Here is a 17,758-nt window from a genome sequence, read left to right as displayed (position 1 = left end):
AAAGCCACCACTACAAAAGATTCTTCAAGGGATTCTGCACACAGAAAGTGAAACCTAACATAACCATGAAAGGGCAGGCAGCACCAAACTACAGGAAAAGAAAAAGCAAGAAAGTAGAGAGTAACCTCAATTTAGGTACACACAATTAAACCTTCAAACAACTAAGACAACTAAATGACAGGATCACCACATACCTATCAGTACTAACACTTAATATTATCCCCCATCAAAAGGCACCATTTGGTGAAATGGATTAAAAAGGAAGATCCAACAATTTGTTGCTTACAGGAGACCCATCTCACTGACAGAAATAAGCATAGGCTTAGGATGAAAGGCTGGAAGAAGATTTACCAAGCCAGTGGCCCCCGAAAACAGGCAGGAGTAGCAATACTTATCTCTGACAAAGTAGACTTCAAACCTACATTGATCAAACGAGATAAAGAAGGACATTCCATACTAATAAAAGGGGAAATAGACCAAAAGGAAATGACAATTATCAACCTATATGCACCTAATGTCAACAAAAAGGCATATATTTTTATATGCAATCTAAAAGCATATATTAACTCCAACACTGTGGTTGTGGGAGACTTTAACACCTCATTATCATCAATATAGGTCATCCAAACAAAAAAATCAATAAAGAAATCCTAGATCTAAAACCTACCATAGATCAAATGGACCTAGTTGATGTCTACAGAACATTTCATTCAACTTCTACACAATATACATTCTTCTCAGCAGCCCATGCAATCTCTCCAAAACAGATCATATCCTAGGGCACAAAGCAAGCCTCAGCAAATATAAGAAAATAGAAATTATACCATACATTCTATCTGATCACAATGCAATAAAACTAGAACTCAACAACAAAAGTAAAGACAAAAAACATGCAAACATCTGGAAACTGAATAACTCATTGCTTAATGAACAATGGGTTATTGATGAAATAAAAGAGGAAATTAAAAAGTTCCTGGAAGTCAATGAAAATGAAAACACAACCTACCAGAACCTATGGGACACAGCAAAGGCCGTCCTGAGAGGAAAGTTTATAGCCATGAGTGCATATATTAAAAAGACTGAAAGACCCCAAATCAATGACCTAATGATACATCTCAAACTCCTAGAAAAACAAGAACAAGCAAATCTCGAAACAAATAGGAGTGAAATAATAAAAATAAGAGCTGAAATCAATGAAATAGAAACCAAAAAAACCATACAAAGAATTAATGAAAAAAAAGTTGGTTTTTTGAAAAAATAAACAAGATCAACAGACCCCTGGCAAACCTGACTAAAGTGAGGAGAGAAAAAACCCAAATTAGTAGAATTAGGAATGCAAAAGGGGAGATAACAACAAACACCATGGAAGTCCAGGAAATCATCAGAGACTACTTCGAGAACCTATATTCAAATAAATTTGAAAATCTTAAAGAAATGGACAGATTTCTAGATACATATGATCATCCAAAACTGAACCAAGAGGCTATTAATCACCTGAATAGATCTATATCACAAAATGAAATTGAAGCAGCAATTAAGAGTCTCCCCAAAAAGAAAAGTCCAGGACCTGATGGATTCTCTTCTGAATTCTATCAGACCTTTAAAGAAGAACTGACAACAACCATCCTTAAACTGTTCCCTGAACTAGAAAGGGAAGGAAAACTGCTTAACTCATTTTATGAAGCCAGTATTACACTTATCCCAAACCAGGCAAAGACACCTCCAAAAAGGAGAACTATATGCCAATCTCCTTAATGAATGTTGATGCAAAAATCCTCAATAAAATAATGGCAAACTGAATTCAATAACACATCAAAAAGATCATTCACCACGACCAAGTAGGCTTCAGCCCAGGAATGCAGGGGTGGTTCAACATACGAAAATCAATAAATGTAATACACCACATTAACAGAAGCAAAGACAAAAACCACTTGATCATCTCAATAGATGCAGAAAAAGCCTTTGATAAGATCCAACACCATTCCATGATTAAAAGCTCTAAGAAAACTAGGAATAGAAGGAAAGTACCTCAACATCATAAAAGCTACATATGACAAACCTACAGCCAGCATTATACTTAATGGAGAAAAACTGAAACCATTCCCTCTAAAATCAGGAACCAGACAAGGATGCCCACTATCTCCACTCCTATTCAACATAGTACTGGAATTCCTAGCTAGGGCAATTAGGCAAGAAGAAGGAATAAAAGGAATACAAATAGGTAAAGAAACTGTCAAAATATCCCTATTTGCAGATGACATGATCCTATACCTTGAAGACCCAAAAAAAACTCTACTCAAAAGCTCCTAGACACCATGAATAGCTATAGCAAGGTAGCAGGATATAAAATCAACATAGAAAAATCATTAGCATTTCTATACACTAATAATGAACAAACTGAGAAAGAATATATGAAAACAATTCCATTTACAATAGCCTCAAAAAAAATCAAAAATACCTAGGTGTAAACCTAACAAAGTATGTGAACGACCTCTACAAGGAAAACTATAAACTTCTGAAGAAAGAGATTGAGGAAGACTATAGAAAGTGGAGAGATCTCCCATGCTCATGGATTGGTAGAATCAACATAGTAAAAATGTCTATACTCCCCAGAGTAATCTACATGTTTAATGCAATTCCCATCAAAATTCCAATGACATTCATTAAAGAGATTGAAAAATCTACTGTGAAATTTATATGGAAACACAAGAGGCCACGAATAGCCAAGGCAATACTCAGTCAAAAGAACAATGCAGGAGGTATCACAATACCTGACTTCAAACTATATTACAAAGCAATAACAATAAAAACAACATGGTACTGGCACAAAAACAGACATGAAAACCAGTGGAACAGAATAGAGGACCCAGATATGAAGCCACACAACTATAACCAACTTGTCTTTGACAAAGGAGCTAAAAATATACGATGGAGAAATAGCAGCCTCTTCAACAAAAACTGCTGGGAAAACTGGTTAGCAGTCTGCAAAAAACTGAAACTAGATCCATGTGTAACACCCAATACCAATATTAACTCATGAATCAAGGATCTTAATATCTGACCCCAAACCCTAAAGTTGGTACAGGAAAGAGTAGGAAATACTTTGGAATTGATAGGTATAGGCAAAGACTTTATCAATGGAACCCCAGCAGCTCAGCAACTAAAAGATAGCATAGATAAATGGGACTTCATAAAACTAAAAAGCTTCTGCTCAACAAAAGAAATGGTTTCTAAACTGAAGAGAACACCCACAGAGTGGGAGAAAATATTTGCCAGCGACACATCAGACAAAGGTCTAATAACCAGAATATATAGGGAACTTAAAAAACTAAATTCTCGATGTCCAGCTTTTTAAGTAGCCTCCAAATTTTTTTCCAGAGTGGTTGTACTAGTCTACATTCCCACCAACAGTGTAAGAGGGTTCCTTTTTCCCCGCATCCTCGCCAACACCTGTTGTTGGTGGTGTTGCTGATGATGGCTATTCTAACAGGGGTGAGGTGGAATCTTAGTGTGGTTTTAATTTGCATTTCCTTTATTGCTAGAGATGGTGAGCATTTTTTCATGTGTTTTCTGGCCATTTGAATTTCTTTTGAGAAAGTTCTGTTTAGTTCACATGCCCATTTCTTTATTGGTTCATTAGTTTTGGGAGAATTTAGTTTTTTAAGTTCCCTGTATATTCTGGTTATCAGTCCTTTGTCTGATGTATAATTGGCAAATATTTTCTCCCACTCTGTGGGTGTTCTCTTCAGTTTAGAGACCATTTCTTTTGATGAACAGAAGCTTTTAGTTTTATGAGGTCCCATTTATCTATGCTATCTCTTAGTTGCTGTGCTGCTGGGGTTTCATTGAGAAAGTTCTTACCTATACCTACTAACTCCAGAGTATTTCCTACTCTTTCCTGTATCAACTTTAGAGTTTGTGGTCTGATGTTAAGATCCTTGATCCATTTTGAGTTAATGTTGGTATAGGGTGCTATACATGGATCTAGTTTCAGTTTTTTGCAGACTGCTAACCAGTTTTCCCAGCAGTTTTTGTTGAAGACGCTGCTATTTCTCCATCGTATATTTTTAGCTCCTTTGTCAAAGACAAGTTGGTTATAGTTGTGTGGCTTCATATCTGGGTCCTCTATTCTGTTCCAGTGGTCTTCGTGTCTGTTTTTGTGCCAGTACCATGCTGTTTTTATTGTTATTGCTTTGTAATATAGTTTGAAGTCAGGTATTGTGATACCTCCTGCATTGTTCTTTTGACTGAGTATTGCCTTGGCTATTCGTGGCCTCTTGTGTTTCCATATAAATTTCACAGTAGATTTTTCAATCTCTTTAATGAATGTCATTGGAATTTTGATGGGAATTGCATTAAACATGTAGATTACTTCGGGGAGTATCGACATTTTTACTATGTTGATTCTACCAATCCATGAGCATGGGAGATCTCTCCACTTTCTATAGTCTTCCTCAATCTCTTTCTTCAGAAGTTTATAGTTTTCCTTGTAGAGGTCTTTCACATCTTTTGTTAGGTTTACACCTAGGTATACCACTGTTGGGGATATACCCAAAAGACTGTTACTCCAGAGGCACCTGCACATCCATGTTTATTGCAGCACTATTCACAATAGCCAAGTTATGGAAACAGCCCAGATGCCCCAGCACTGACGAATGGATTAAGAAAATGTGGTATCTATACACAATGGAATTTTATGCAGCCATGAAGAAGAACGAAATGTTATCATTCGCTGGTAAATGGATGGAATTGGAGAACATCATTCTGAGTGAGGTTAGCCTGGCTCAAAAGACCAAAAATCGTATGTTCTCCCTCATATGTGGACATTAGATCAAGGGCAAACACAACAAGGGGATTGGACTATGAGCACATGATAAAAGCGAGAGCACACAAGGGAGGGGTGAGGATAGGTAAGACACCTAAAAAACTAGCTAGCATTTGTTGCCCTTAATGCAGAGAAACTAAAGCAGATACCTTAAAGCAACTGAGGCCAATAGGAAAAGGGGACCAGGAACTAGAGAAAAGGTTAGATCAAAAAGAATTAACCTAGAAGGTAACACCCACGCACAGGAAATCAATGTGAGTCAATGTCCTGTATAGCTATCCTTATCTCAACCAGCAAAACCCCTTGTTCCTTCCTATTATTGCTTATACTCTCTCTACAACAAAATTAGAGATAAGGGCAAAATAGTTTCTGCTGGGTATTGAGGGGGGGGAGCGGGAGGGGGTGGAGTGGGTGGTAAGGGAGGGGGTGGGGGCAGTGGGGAGAAATGAACCAAGCCTTGTATGCACATATGAATAATAAAAGAAAAATGAAAAAAAAAATTACAAATTCTGGTCAAAAAAAAAAAAAAAAAAACTAAACTCTCCCAAAATTAATGAACCAATAAAGTAATGGGCATGTGAACTAAACAGAACTTTCTCAAAAAACACATGAAAAAATGCTCACCATCTCTAGCAATAAAGGAAGTGCAAATTAAAACCACACTAAGATTCCACCTCACCCCTGTTACAATAGCCATCACTAGCAACACCATTAACAACAGGTGTTGGCAAGGATGCAGGGAAAAAGGAACCCTCTTACACTGCTGGTGGGAATGTAAACTAGTACAACCACTCTGGAAAAAAATTTGGAGGCTACTTAAAAAGCCAAACATTGATCTACCATATGATCCAGCAATACCACTCTTGGGGATATACCCAAAAGACTGTGACACAGGTTACTCCAGAGGCACCTGCACACCCATGTTTATTGTGGCACTATTCACAATAGCCAAGTTATGGAAACAGCCAAGATGCCCCACTACTGAAGAATGGATTAAGAAAATGTGGTATCTATACACAATGGAATTTTATGCAGCCATGAAGAAGAATGAGATGTTATCATTCGCTGGTAAATGGATGGAATTGGAGAATATCATTCTGAGTGAGGTTAGCCTGTCCCAAAAGACCAAAAATCGTATGTTCTCCCTCATATGCGGACATTAGATCAAGGGCAAACACAACAAGGGGATTGGACTTCGATCACATGATAAAGCGAGCACACACAAGGGAGGTATGAGGATCAATAAGACACCTAAAAAACTAGCTAGCATTTGTTGCCCTCAATGCAGAGAAACTAAAGCAGATACCTTAAAAGCAACTGAGGCCAATAGGAAAAGGGGACCAGGAACTAGAGAAAAGGTTAGATCAAAATGAATTAACCTAGAAGGTAACACACATGCACAGGAAATTAATGTGAGTCAACTCCCTGCATAGCTGTCCTTACCTCAACTAGCAAAAACCCTTGTTCCTTCCTATTATTGGTTATGCTCTCTCTTCAACAAAATTAGAGATAAGGGCAGAATAGTTTCTGCCGGGTAGCGAGGGGATGGGGGGAAAGTGAGGGGGCAGGGTGGCTATGGAGGGGGTGGGGGAAGGGGGGAGAAATGACCCAAGCATTGTATGCACATATGAATAATAATAAAAAAAGAATTGCATGTAACCATATGTGGTTTAATGGGTAATAAGGTGAGACCCCTCTGTTCTGAGGCCTCAGCCTTTGGACCCAAGTTGGTTGTCTGCACAGCCACAGTTGGTTCCTTGCCTCAGAGTCCCATATCTCTGTTCAAGTTTCCTATAATACCTTTTTTTTTCTTTTCTTTTTTTGGTGGTACTGGGCTTGAATTCAGGGCCTTATGCTTGCTGGGCAGGCGCTCTACCACGTGAGCCACTCTGGGACCCCCTTTCTTTCTTGTGATGATGTCCTTGTCTGGCTTTCGTCTCCTGTCTTTTCTGGCCTCACAAAATGAATTTGTAAGTGAAGTGTCCCTCTTTTTCTACCCTTTTAAGACTTTAAGGTTGGTACTTCTGTGTCAAGTGTTCGATGACATTCACAGGTGAAGCCACTCAGTCTTTGAAAGCTTTAAATTGAAGGTTTATTTCTTTATTATAGAATTATTCATATTTCCATTTTAGAAGAGATTTTGCAAGATGCGTTTAAGATCTTTTAAAAAGTTTTATTCATTTTATTAGGTTTTCAAATATATTGGTTTAAATTTCATAATATCCTTTTATAATCTTTTTTATGTCTTCAGGATCACAGTGATATCCATCTTTTTAATCCTGACATTAACAATTGGTCTTTGTTTCATGTTCGAGTTCACCAGAAAATATTTGTGTGTGTGTGTATGTGTGATACTGAGTTCTGAGGCTTAAACTTAGAGCCTTGTCCTTGCTTGGCACGTGCTCTACCATTTGAGTTATGTGCCTAGTCCTTTTCGCTTTTAGTGTGTTTTTCAGAGAAAGTCTAGCTCTAACTCTGCCTTGACTAGCCTCAGACCTCAATCCTCCTACCTCTGTCTCCTGAGTAGTTGGGATTACAGGTATGAACCACCATGCTGGGTGTTACAGTGTCTTAAAAGAAACAGTCTTTGACTCTGTGATTTTTCTTTTATGAGTGGGTTTTCCATTTTATTACTTCTGTTATCTTTATTGTTTTGTTTCTTCCTTCCTTTTTAGGTTCAGTATTTGTTTTTTTCTTTTTGAAATGAATACTTAGCTTATTAATTATAGCTTTTCTAACATATGTATTTATAGCTATAAAATTTTCTCTAATCATGTCCTTTATTTCATCCCATGCATTTTGGTGTCTGTAGGCTCTGTAGTGATACTTCATTTCATTCCTGATGTTGGTAATTTGTGTCTCTCTTAATTAAAAAAAAAATGGTTCACTTTTCTAGAAGTTCACTAATTTTAATTTTTGTCAAAGAACCAGCTTCTTTTCTGATTTTTTTCTATTGTTTTCCATGTCATTGATTTTTACTTTTATTTTTGGTATTTCCTGCCTTCTACTTGCATTGAGCTTAATTTTCTTTTCTTTTTTCTAGTTTCATAGGTGGGTCAGATTATTGATTTGAGATTTTCCACTTTCTTGTGATACTGGAGTTTTGAACTCAGGGCCTCATGCTTGCTAGGCAGGTATTCTACCAATTGATCCACTCCACTGGCCCTTTTTGGTGTTTGGTATTTTCTAGATAGGGTCTTGCAAACTGTTTGCCCAAGCTGGTCTTGAACCATGATCCTCCTGATCTCTGCCTCCTGAGTAACTAGTATTATAGGTGTGAGCCACTAGTGTCTGACCTGAACCTTTTTCTAATGTAAGCCCTCAATTAAGTGCCATAAATTCCTCTCTCTGTGCTGTGTAAACTATGTCCCACAAATTTCAATGTGTCATATTTCCATTTTCACTCAATTCAATGTGTTTAAATTTTTTTCTTTGAGGCTGCTCTGTGACTCATGGATTATTTAGAAGTGTGTTTTTCTAACTGCCAAGTTTTTGGAGATTTTCCTCTTTTCCTTCTGTTATTGACTTCTAGTTTGTGCTGTGGTCAGGGAAAAACTCCATGTGACTTCAATTCTATTAAATTTGCTTGTTTGTTTTAAGGCTAAGTATTTAGTATATTGCTATATTTGATCCATGGATGCCTGAAAAGATGTGCATGCTGCTGCAGTGTGTGGTGTGTTTAGATGTGTTGATTGATGGTGGTGTTAAATTCTTCTGTATCCTTGCTGATTTTCTGTCTGGTTCTAGCAATTGTTGAACTGCAACTATATTTGTGAATTTATTTTTTCAATTCTATCAGTTTCTTATATTAATAGACTTTAATTTTTACAGAAGTTTTAGTTATGCTCTTTTTTCACAGCTTTTTTTTTTTTTTGGTGGTGCTGGGGTTTGAACTCAGGGCCTCACACTTGCTAGGCAGGTGCTCTACTATTTGAGCCACTCTGCCAGCCCTTTACAACAGCTTTAGACTTAAAGACAAAGTACACTCTCCCCTGTCCTCAATTTCTCCTACTATTAACATCTTATACCAGTGAGTTTTTTTGGGGGGAGTATTGGGGTTGAACCCAGGGCTTCATGCTTGCTAGGCAGGCGCTCTACCACTTGAGCAACGCCTCTAGCAACATCTTACATTAGTACAATACATTTGTTATAGTTAAGGAACCAATACTGATACTGATACATTCTTATTAACTAAGGTTCTTCATTTATTCAGATTTCCTTAGTTTTCTCCTTCCTAATGTCCTTTTTCTGTTCCAGTAAAGACAGTCCCACCTTCTCCATGAGGGATACATACCAAGACCTCCATTGGATGTCTGAAGTCATGGATCATACCAAACTTTATACGTACATGTTTTTCCTTATATGCTCTGCACTGATGCCACAATTACCAGAGTTAGTCTGTCCTTCCATGTTTTATGCCCTGGCGCTTCCTTTACATCACTACTCTTGTGTTTTGGGTGCCATTGTTAAAGAACACAAGGATTATTGAATACAAACCCTACAATACCCCCATAGCCAATCTGAGAAGTGACTAACAGGAGGGTAGCATATACAGTGAGAATACCTTGAATGCAGGAATGATTCATGTTCTGGACAGGACAAATCAGGATAGAGTGAGATTTTATCTTGCCCCTCAAGATGGTGTACAATTTAAAACATATATGTCATTTATTTCTGAAATTTTATATTTAATGTTAATTACATTGATAACATATCTTATGATTTCTTTGTTTTTTGGGTATAATCTTTACTTTGTTGTATTAGCTTAGGCTAAGTTCTGCTTTGGCAACAAGAAAATCCCCAAATCATAGTGAATTACAACACTTTATTTCTTGCTCATGTCATGTGAGTTTTGAGAGTCTTCTTTTTTGGGGGTGTGGGGACACACAGGGTCTCCCTATATAGCTCAGGCTGGCCTTGAACTCATGATCCTTTTGCCTCAGCTTCCTGAGCTCTAGGATTACAGGTGTGCACTGTCATCGCCTTATAGGGGGGAGTCCTAGATTGTTATGTGCCATATTCCCATCCCTAACTGTTCCTGTTATATTTCTTTTGCTTATTACTATCTTACCTACTGTATACTGTATTTTGTTTAGGTTTCGGATATTTATTACCTATCACTTCTGTAAGTCCTAGAATAAGAACTCCATAGAGGGAGAGTTTTTTTTCTTTTGTCCACTGATGAATCCTTACCTACTAGGGACATAGTAGATACTCAGGAATGTTATCAGGTGCATGCATTGTTCACTGACCTCTCCTAGCCATTCATTGTCAGTTGGAGGATATTAGCTGGTTGATGAGTGTCAGAAACCAGCTAGGCCTCACCTGGTGCAGTTCACAGCTGGAGCTGGGGGGAACCAAGTACCCAATCTGTATGAGGCCCAGGCATTCAACATTTGTAGGCTTGTCTACTAGGATGACCAAAAGATTTTCCAAAAGCTTGGAAATCAAAGCTCCCCAGAATGCCTTCTGAAGGTTCCACTCTGAAATGGACCCATGATGGACAAGATTAGAGACAAGCAAAATGAACATAAAGCCACAGAGTGAGACGAAAGATCTGGAAATGTAGCATGAGTCAGTTATACCGGAGGGTGCAGAGGGATGGATCACGGAGACATGGGCAAAATACACCAGGCAGTGGAGCCCAGGCCCATGTTCTGTCCACGAACTCCCTGACTCTGCTTCAGAGCTCACCAAGTAGCTTTCAGACCACAGTTTGACTTCCCATCAAGTTCACTTATTGTCATGAGGCTTGTGTGACAGTTAATTTATATTTCCCATTATGCCTTGGGCCTACAAACTTTACTTTCTAATGTGTTAGGCAGCCTGTGTCAGTTTATACGACCTGCTTTTTAGAGTTGTACAACTGAGGACCAGCACCTTGCCCCTTTCCTTTCCATAGGTGTCTTTCAAAAATCCTACACATTTGGTCCATTTGGGAAGTGTCCTTCAGACAGAGGGCTTCCAAAATAACCACTTTGTGCTAGGGCCTTGTGAAAGGGAGAATCTCTTAGTCTATGCTGTTTGCCGGTTAATGTGTTGATAACACATATAGACACAGGGAGGCTGCCTGCCAAATATCTATTCTTTGAGGCTTCTGGCTGCCAGAATTCTGATTTTGTTCAGGATAGCAGTGTGTCAACAGAAGGAAATCAGTGATCCTTGTTGCCCTTAAACAAGAGCTGACAGACTTTTCTTGTAAAGGGCAAGACAGTAAATTTAGGTTTTGTGGGAGAAGTGGCAAAATTGAAGATATTATTTAGTAACTTTCAGATAATTTTTACATGTCATGAAATACTCTCTTGACTTTTCTCCCATTCTTAGTTTGTGGGTTGTACCAGGCAGTGGGCTGAATTTGGCCTGTAGAATATTTGAACCCCTGCTTTAAATCAATCACACCTACTTTTCAGTATCCTGTGCATGGTCATGTGACCCAGTAAGACCCGCCCACCATGGGTGGTGTGCAGGGGGAGGGGTGGTTCTGGGCAAGCTTTTGTTAACTTGTTGAGGGGAGGCAGGTGCTATAGAGCCCAGACCCTTCTCCTTTCTCTGCCTTGAACAGCACGAAATATGGAGTGATCTTGGAGTAGAAAAGAGGATGAAAGTCCACAAATCATGAAGCAGAAAGAACTTGGTAGTCAGTACTACCTTTACCCTGTAACTTACCATGTGAGAAAACTAATGCACCAGGGCTTCTGCAGCTTTGATCCTTTTGCTCCAAAGGGATCCAGTGTGCCAGAGGTGTCAATCATTATCTGCTATGCCCCTCCCTGTCTCTAAGAGATTTGCTCTTCCCATGCTGGTGGTGCCCAGAAGGGCTGGGCATGTGCCACATGATCATCCCATTCCCATTTGCCTGCCCTTGCTATTAGACCTGACCCAAAATTAGCCAATCTGTAGGCTGATCAGTGACCATTTGGCTTGGCTCAAAGGATGAGTGGGTCCAATCAGCTTCCCTGGATCAGGAAAAGGAACTGAGATTTCTTCTTTCTTTTCTGGATGGACAGAACACAAACAGTATGGCAGAGAGGAGGTGCTTGCAAATACTTCGGGAGCATCCTTATCTCCGGCTCCTGGGTCTGAGAGTTCAGCTTATTGTGACCCCGTTCTCTGGATTTCTTCTGGATTCCAAATGCATCTTTCAGTTTCCCTTAATTCCCCTCCTCCTCTCCAGCCCAGAACAATTGTAGAATGTAAATCGGGTCCTGTTGAGCATTTCCTTTACTTTCCTGTACCCCAAAGGGGCAAGGAAGGGAAGACAGGTCAGCCCAGACTGCAGGAGAGCAGTGCCAAGCTCCCTTCCTAAAGACCCCACCCCAGTGCCACCTGAGTCCACCCCCTTTGGGAGCTATTCCAGGAAGAAAGGCTACAGGAACTGGTTTAGCCTTTACAAGCATCTGGTTTTGTGCTTCCCTGGAGCCACAAGAAGGAAAAAAAAGAAAAGAAAATTCTTTCCAAGTGGACGGTGAACATGTAGCCCCTGGGGGTATAACAGGAATAGAATCATAGTTGGGAGGGTCCTGAGGAGTCAGTGTTTTGACAGAGAGAAGTTTGATGGAGGTCCCAAACCTTTCCCCAGGACTTACCAGCACCTGAACAGAAGGGAACTGGAAGGACTGGCTGGTAGTGGTGGTGAGGAGTCTGTGGGAGAAGTGGGGCTCCAGATGGGGAGGCTCGGTGTAGTGCAGGGTGCAGGGAGCGGGTGTTCCTGCAGAAGTGCAGGCCCAGCTGCTCTCTGTGGGACACAACATGGACGCCACCAGTGCATTCCAGCCAGGATGAACTGGGTGCCAGTGACAAGGGAGATTGCAGAATGCTCAGGACAGGGGATCTGTGAATGAGGTTTTGGGAGGATGAGAAGACTCCGGAAGTTGGACAGTGGAGAGGGCAGGCAGGCTCAGGGGCTTGGTAGGAGGCAAATGACCTCAGATCTTGTATTTGGGGTGTCTGGGGGACTTCCCAGGGGGAGGTTGAACACACATCTGGAGCTAGAGACAGCCCGTTGGGAGTCATTTATGTACAAGTGGTCATTGAGATGATGTGGAGCGAGTTGAGGAGAGGAATAAAACCCTGGGGAACATGTAAGGGCAGGGAGGGGAGAGAGCGAGCGAGAGAGAGAACAGAAAAAAGAAAAGACCCAGAGGTGTGGCCCAGACTGCAGCAGAGATGCAGGGGAGGAGCTCGGGAAAACAGATGGTCCCTGGTGACTTGCAAAAGTGGTCCTGGTCCCAGGAAGAGTGTGGGAGGCAAGGCAAAGTGCATGGCAAGAGCCCTGCTAGAGAGGGGCGGGCTGACTGCAGTTGGGGTCCTGGGGTAGGAAGCGTGAATGAGGCTTTCTAAGGATAGGGAGGAGGACTGGGACCAATGCCAGTGTCCTTGGAAGCTTGCTTCTGTCCCTGTTATATCTCTCAGTTCCATCACTTTCCCACTCACAGATGTCTTCAGGCCTCATCTTCCCTTGAAGACCACATAAAGGGATTCCTACTCCTTGAAGGAAATGACCCATTTTTCACATGCACCTGGGGACAGTCTCTAATCAGATTATCGGACTGGGCACCTGAGGACCCAGGAAATGGCACAGTGAATGCACTTCCAGGCATTCCTGAAGAAATCACCTGCAAATGCCATTCTCCTGCAGAATAGCTATAGCTGTTCCCTGGCCACTCTGTGACCCTCTTCCCCCACCCCCATGTCCCAAGAGCAAGGTCAACAGCAGTGCTTTATTAGTTGTGAGAACAAGGTCCCTGGATGCCCCTGCTGTGGTGCAGTCTCTCTGGGTGCTTTGCAGCCTCCTGCACCGCCTCAAAACCTCGTGTGGGAAGTATAGGTGGAGGCCTTTGTGGAGGGCATCTGTGCCCAGGAAACAGGGCTGAGGCTCGAACGTGAGACGTATTTTGCCGGTGATCATCATGAATGCCTGGTACAAATACTGAGCAAGCTGTCAGCCCCTCCTGTTTCTACTTCCACCTCAAATCCTCCTGATGAAGGTTCCCTCCCATCCTGTTCTTTTGTCCTCACTGTTGATCTCCTGTGGAATCAAATACCATGCTCAGAGACCCTCTGCAAGACCCAAGCCTACTGTTGAAACAGGTCTGGGTCACACCTGCCCAGGAGGCCAGTGTTCAATCATTTGACACTGGGATATGTGCTCTCACTGATCCCTGATTTGACAGATGGCTCCTACCCCTGTGAGAAGACATCAAGAGATGCCTCCCAGCTTTGGGGTGGCCAATATGTGTGAGGTGGGGCCCCTGGGGGTCTGCAGCATGCTCCCAGCAACTGCTGTAAACTGCCTTTCTCTATTTAGAGGACTGGGAGAGGGCAGGTCTGAAAGCCCAGATCTTTTTATAGATCCACCATGTGAAATAGCTGTCTCCAAGTCCTGCTATCAGCTACCTTTCAAACCTTATAACTGACTTTTCAGACAGCTTATCTCACTGGTATAGGATGGAGACTTTTGGCCCATGATACTGGTTCATGTTGGCTCCAGCAGCTGGCTCTTCTAGTTTCAGAACAACCTGAGACACCCCAGGATATTGTTTAACCAGCTCTCCGGTCAAGAGCCCACTGGCCAGCCATCACTCCCATGTCGGTTGGCTATACATAGTTGGTATTTATCTAGCTGAAGATTGAACTGCCTAAAATCCATGGAAATAGGAGGTTTTACTTAAAGCAAACAAACATGGTGCCTAGTTATGGGTTCTCTCAATATCCATGCACATCTGTCTATCTGGGCTTATATATCTTTCCCTGTAATGTTTCAACTATTTAACTGTGGCCACCTTCCTGACAGGAAAGTCATGGGGCCTGACAACGGGATAATCTGTGCTTATTATACTGTTTGGTTCCCAAGACAAATCAAGTGCATTTTAAGAGCCAACAAAACTCCCAAGTCCTTTGGTGGTGCTAAAAGACCCCAAAGACAGTGGCTATCTGTTAAAGACAGTTAAATTGAAACTAGAAAGGTGAATATAAACTCAGCCTATCCTGTGGTGGACTTAAGGATTTTAGGAAAAAAAAAGTTCTTTATGGATTATAGGCTAAAAAGGGACAGTTTGCACAGTTTGGACAAAATATAAGTACTCTTAACAATAAATATGTTTCAAAAAGACAAATAAAGCTCTCCCCAGTTGGCAGCTTGGAATCCCAGCAAGAAGTGATGGGCACAGGCACAATGAGCTATGTACAGAGTGTAAACAGTAAGGCCCTTGAGAAGTAAGAGGGGCAGGACCAGGTGATGGGAGACGTGTAGGAGTGTGAGTCGGTGTGTGGGCCCAGGGCAAAATACAACAGGTTTGTATGATGAGCATTCAACAAACCACCAAAGTTTGCAGGGAATGGTGGCAGGTCCACTGGGCTGGGTTCCTGGAATTGGCAGTAATGAGGAGAAACTGAGTCCACTGAGGAGCCCTGACCCCCTCCCCCCTCCCCATTCCTGTTTTTAGAGGAGGGGAGGGGAAGCCGGTAAGGCCTCTGTGCCTTTTCCTCCAGAGGAGGAGGGGAAGGCCTGCCTGGTCATACATGGGGCTGTCTACATAGGTTTCAGGACCAGACAGATAAGCAGTTTCTCAAACTGGGATTGGGTGCAAATGGCTCCACGGATCCTGCAGCCCCTCCCTCCTAAGAAAAATGTTCAGCAGCCCCATAACTCCCTACCCTTCAAGGACTCGGATCCCAGGTCTAGCCCCAGTTGTTCAAGGACGCCACCAAGCAGTCACCCTAATTCACGAGGGCCTCTTGAACTAAGCCGGTCTCCCCACCACGCCCTCCCGCCCTCGCCCCGTCCCCGCCCATCACAGTCCTCAGCTTAGCTGGGGGGTGGGGTGGGGTGGGAATGGGGGTTCTTAGATATCAGTCTCCCGGAGGTTGCTGTAGTCGGTCAAGTCATAGGCCTGGCAGGTGGCGCCTTCGGCCCCATCTTGGGGAACGCCTAGGGACACTGCCTCCACCTCGGAGCGCAGGGCGCACGTGGCCTCTGTGCGCTGCGCACCCCCGGCGCGAATCTTATGCGACAGGCTGGAGACCTTGGCACGCAGCTGGGTGGTGGGCTTCCGCAACGGCCCGAGCAGCCTCCACTCGCGGAAGGCACCGGGCGCCCTCCGGCGGCCGGAGATCGGGGCTTGTAGCTCGGTCGCGCCCGGGGAGCCGGCGGCCTGGAAAGCGGTGAGGGCCAGAGGAGCCCCAGGGGGTGCGGTGCTCGGGCTGGGGGTGCAATCAGGGTGGGGAACGCTGGTTGAGGCCCTCCAGTGGTGGCCGTAGACGCGCCAGAGGGGGCGGCGGCGTCGACGGCGGCGACACTGGCAGCGCAGAAGGCGGAGGAAAGCGCGCTTGAACTCGCGGCTGGAGCAGGGGTAGATGAGAGGGTTCACACAGCTGTTGAAATAGCCGAGCCAGAAAATAACCTTGAAGACGCCTTCTGATGGCTTCAGCTGAGGGAACAAGGAGCCTGTAGAAAAGAGACCCAGGCTGATTAGCTGCTTGGGAGTGGGAGGCCCATGCGGGCCCTGGGTGCAAAGGTTTGAGCCTCCCTACCCTCCAGAAACCCTGGCTGAGTCATGGACTCGAGCTCTTACGGGCTCTCTCCCCTAAGGGATCCCGGATACAAGTCAGGAGCTCCATGAACTTGGATGGGGGAAGATAATCTTCTTGTTTATTCACCTCTACCTGAAATTGATTATTTCCTTTAAGGAGTATAGGCGACAAATCAGAGAACATTTAGACAAACCATGTGACATGGCTGTTTTTGTCGATTAAAATCGATGCAACATTGCAAGTTCCCACAGATAACTTTGCTATGGCATTCGGTGGTTGCAGACAGTTCTGAAATGGTAGTCACTAGAACGCACCACTAGATCTTATTTGATGCCTTGACGTGGAAGCACATTCCTAAATCTCACATTTCATGTAAAAATATTTTGCACAGCTTTTTCAATAAGATCAGTTTCATTTGCAATCTTTTGGCACTTTGTTTTATGCTTTGGAAAGCATCACTTTGAGAAGGGATCCTCCCTAGTCATCACCAAATGTGTAAGTAGTCCCTTGCCCAAAAAGAGGGAAGAGTCTCAGAATTAAATGTGCATCAGGGCCAGCTACTGTGCTGGGGTTGCTTCTGTGAGGAGAAACGTGAGACATGGCACTCCTTCCTTAGGTAGCAATATGGATGCCACTGAGATGAACATGGAGTGATGTTAGTGCTCAGTGTGTGTAGGAGGGGAGGGGTCAGGCTCCTGACAGCTTCCAGGTGTGTCAGAGGATGGGCAAGAGTCTTCCGGATAGGGAGAGGCAGAGGTTACAGGAGGAAGGGACAGGTGGGCATGAGGATGCCAAGTTTGGGGCCTGTAGGATAAACTCAGAAAACTTCATTTGGGACAGATGATGGAGACCTTTAAAAGCTGGAACGTTCAGCTTTTATTTCGTGGGTAGTTAGGAATCATGGACATTTTTAAACAGGTGAGAGACAGAGCCCTAGAATGAAGTCTGAATAAACACAATGCCCATGGATGTCAGGATGCAGGGAGTGGGGCTATCCCAATGGAAGCAGACAAGGAAGGCTTCTGGGATGGCCCTGAGGTAGCAAAGTACTGGAGAGGTTGGGTGAGGGCATGGGGACCTGAGCTGTACCAGGGATGCCCTGCTCCCCACAAATCTCTCCCTGATAGCGCTACCATGGACCTGAAGGAAGCTGCGTCTCTGGAAAGGAAGGCCAAATGCAAAGGCACAATCCAGAAGCCACTGTCTCATGAGTCTCCATCTTCAGCAGCAGTAGGGGATCCAGGTGTTCTGTGTTGGACATAGGCAGTAGCCTGTGAGACTGAGCAGGCCAGGGGTGGCAGTTCTTGACAAATTGTGAAACCTTTCTCTCTCTCCCTCTCTCTCTCTCTCTCCCCCTCTCTCTCCCCCCTTGCTCCTCCTCAGCTAAGAGCCGGGTTCCCT

General features: G+C 43.2%; 1 protein-coding gene across 1 annotated transcript in view; it reads right to left on the bottom strand.

The window, feature by feature from the left end:
* Window positions 1-7,033: 7,033 nt before the first annotated feature.
* The window catches only part of Adra1d (adrenoceptor alpha 1D), a 31,254-nt gene continuing 20,529 nt past the window's right edge, over window positions 7,034-17,758 (bottom strand). The window contains exon 2 of the mRNA XM_020185523.2: window positions 7,034-16,271. Coding sequence (XP_020041112.1) covers window positions 15,670-16,271 — 602 coding nt within the window. The 3' untranslated portion in view covers window positions 7,034-15,669. The remainder of the gene's footprint in view (window positions 16,272-17,758) is intronic.

Source organism: Castor canadensis, chromosome 5 (assembly GCF_047511655.1).
Source record: "Castor canadensis chromosome 5, mCasCan1.hap1v2, whole genome shotgun sequence".
NCBI lineage: Eukaryota > Metazoa > Chordata > Mammalia > Rodentia > Castoridae > Castor > Castor canadensis.
This window is presented reverse-complemented; position numbering and strand designations above follow the sequence as displayed.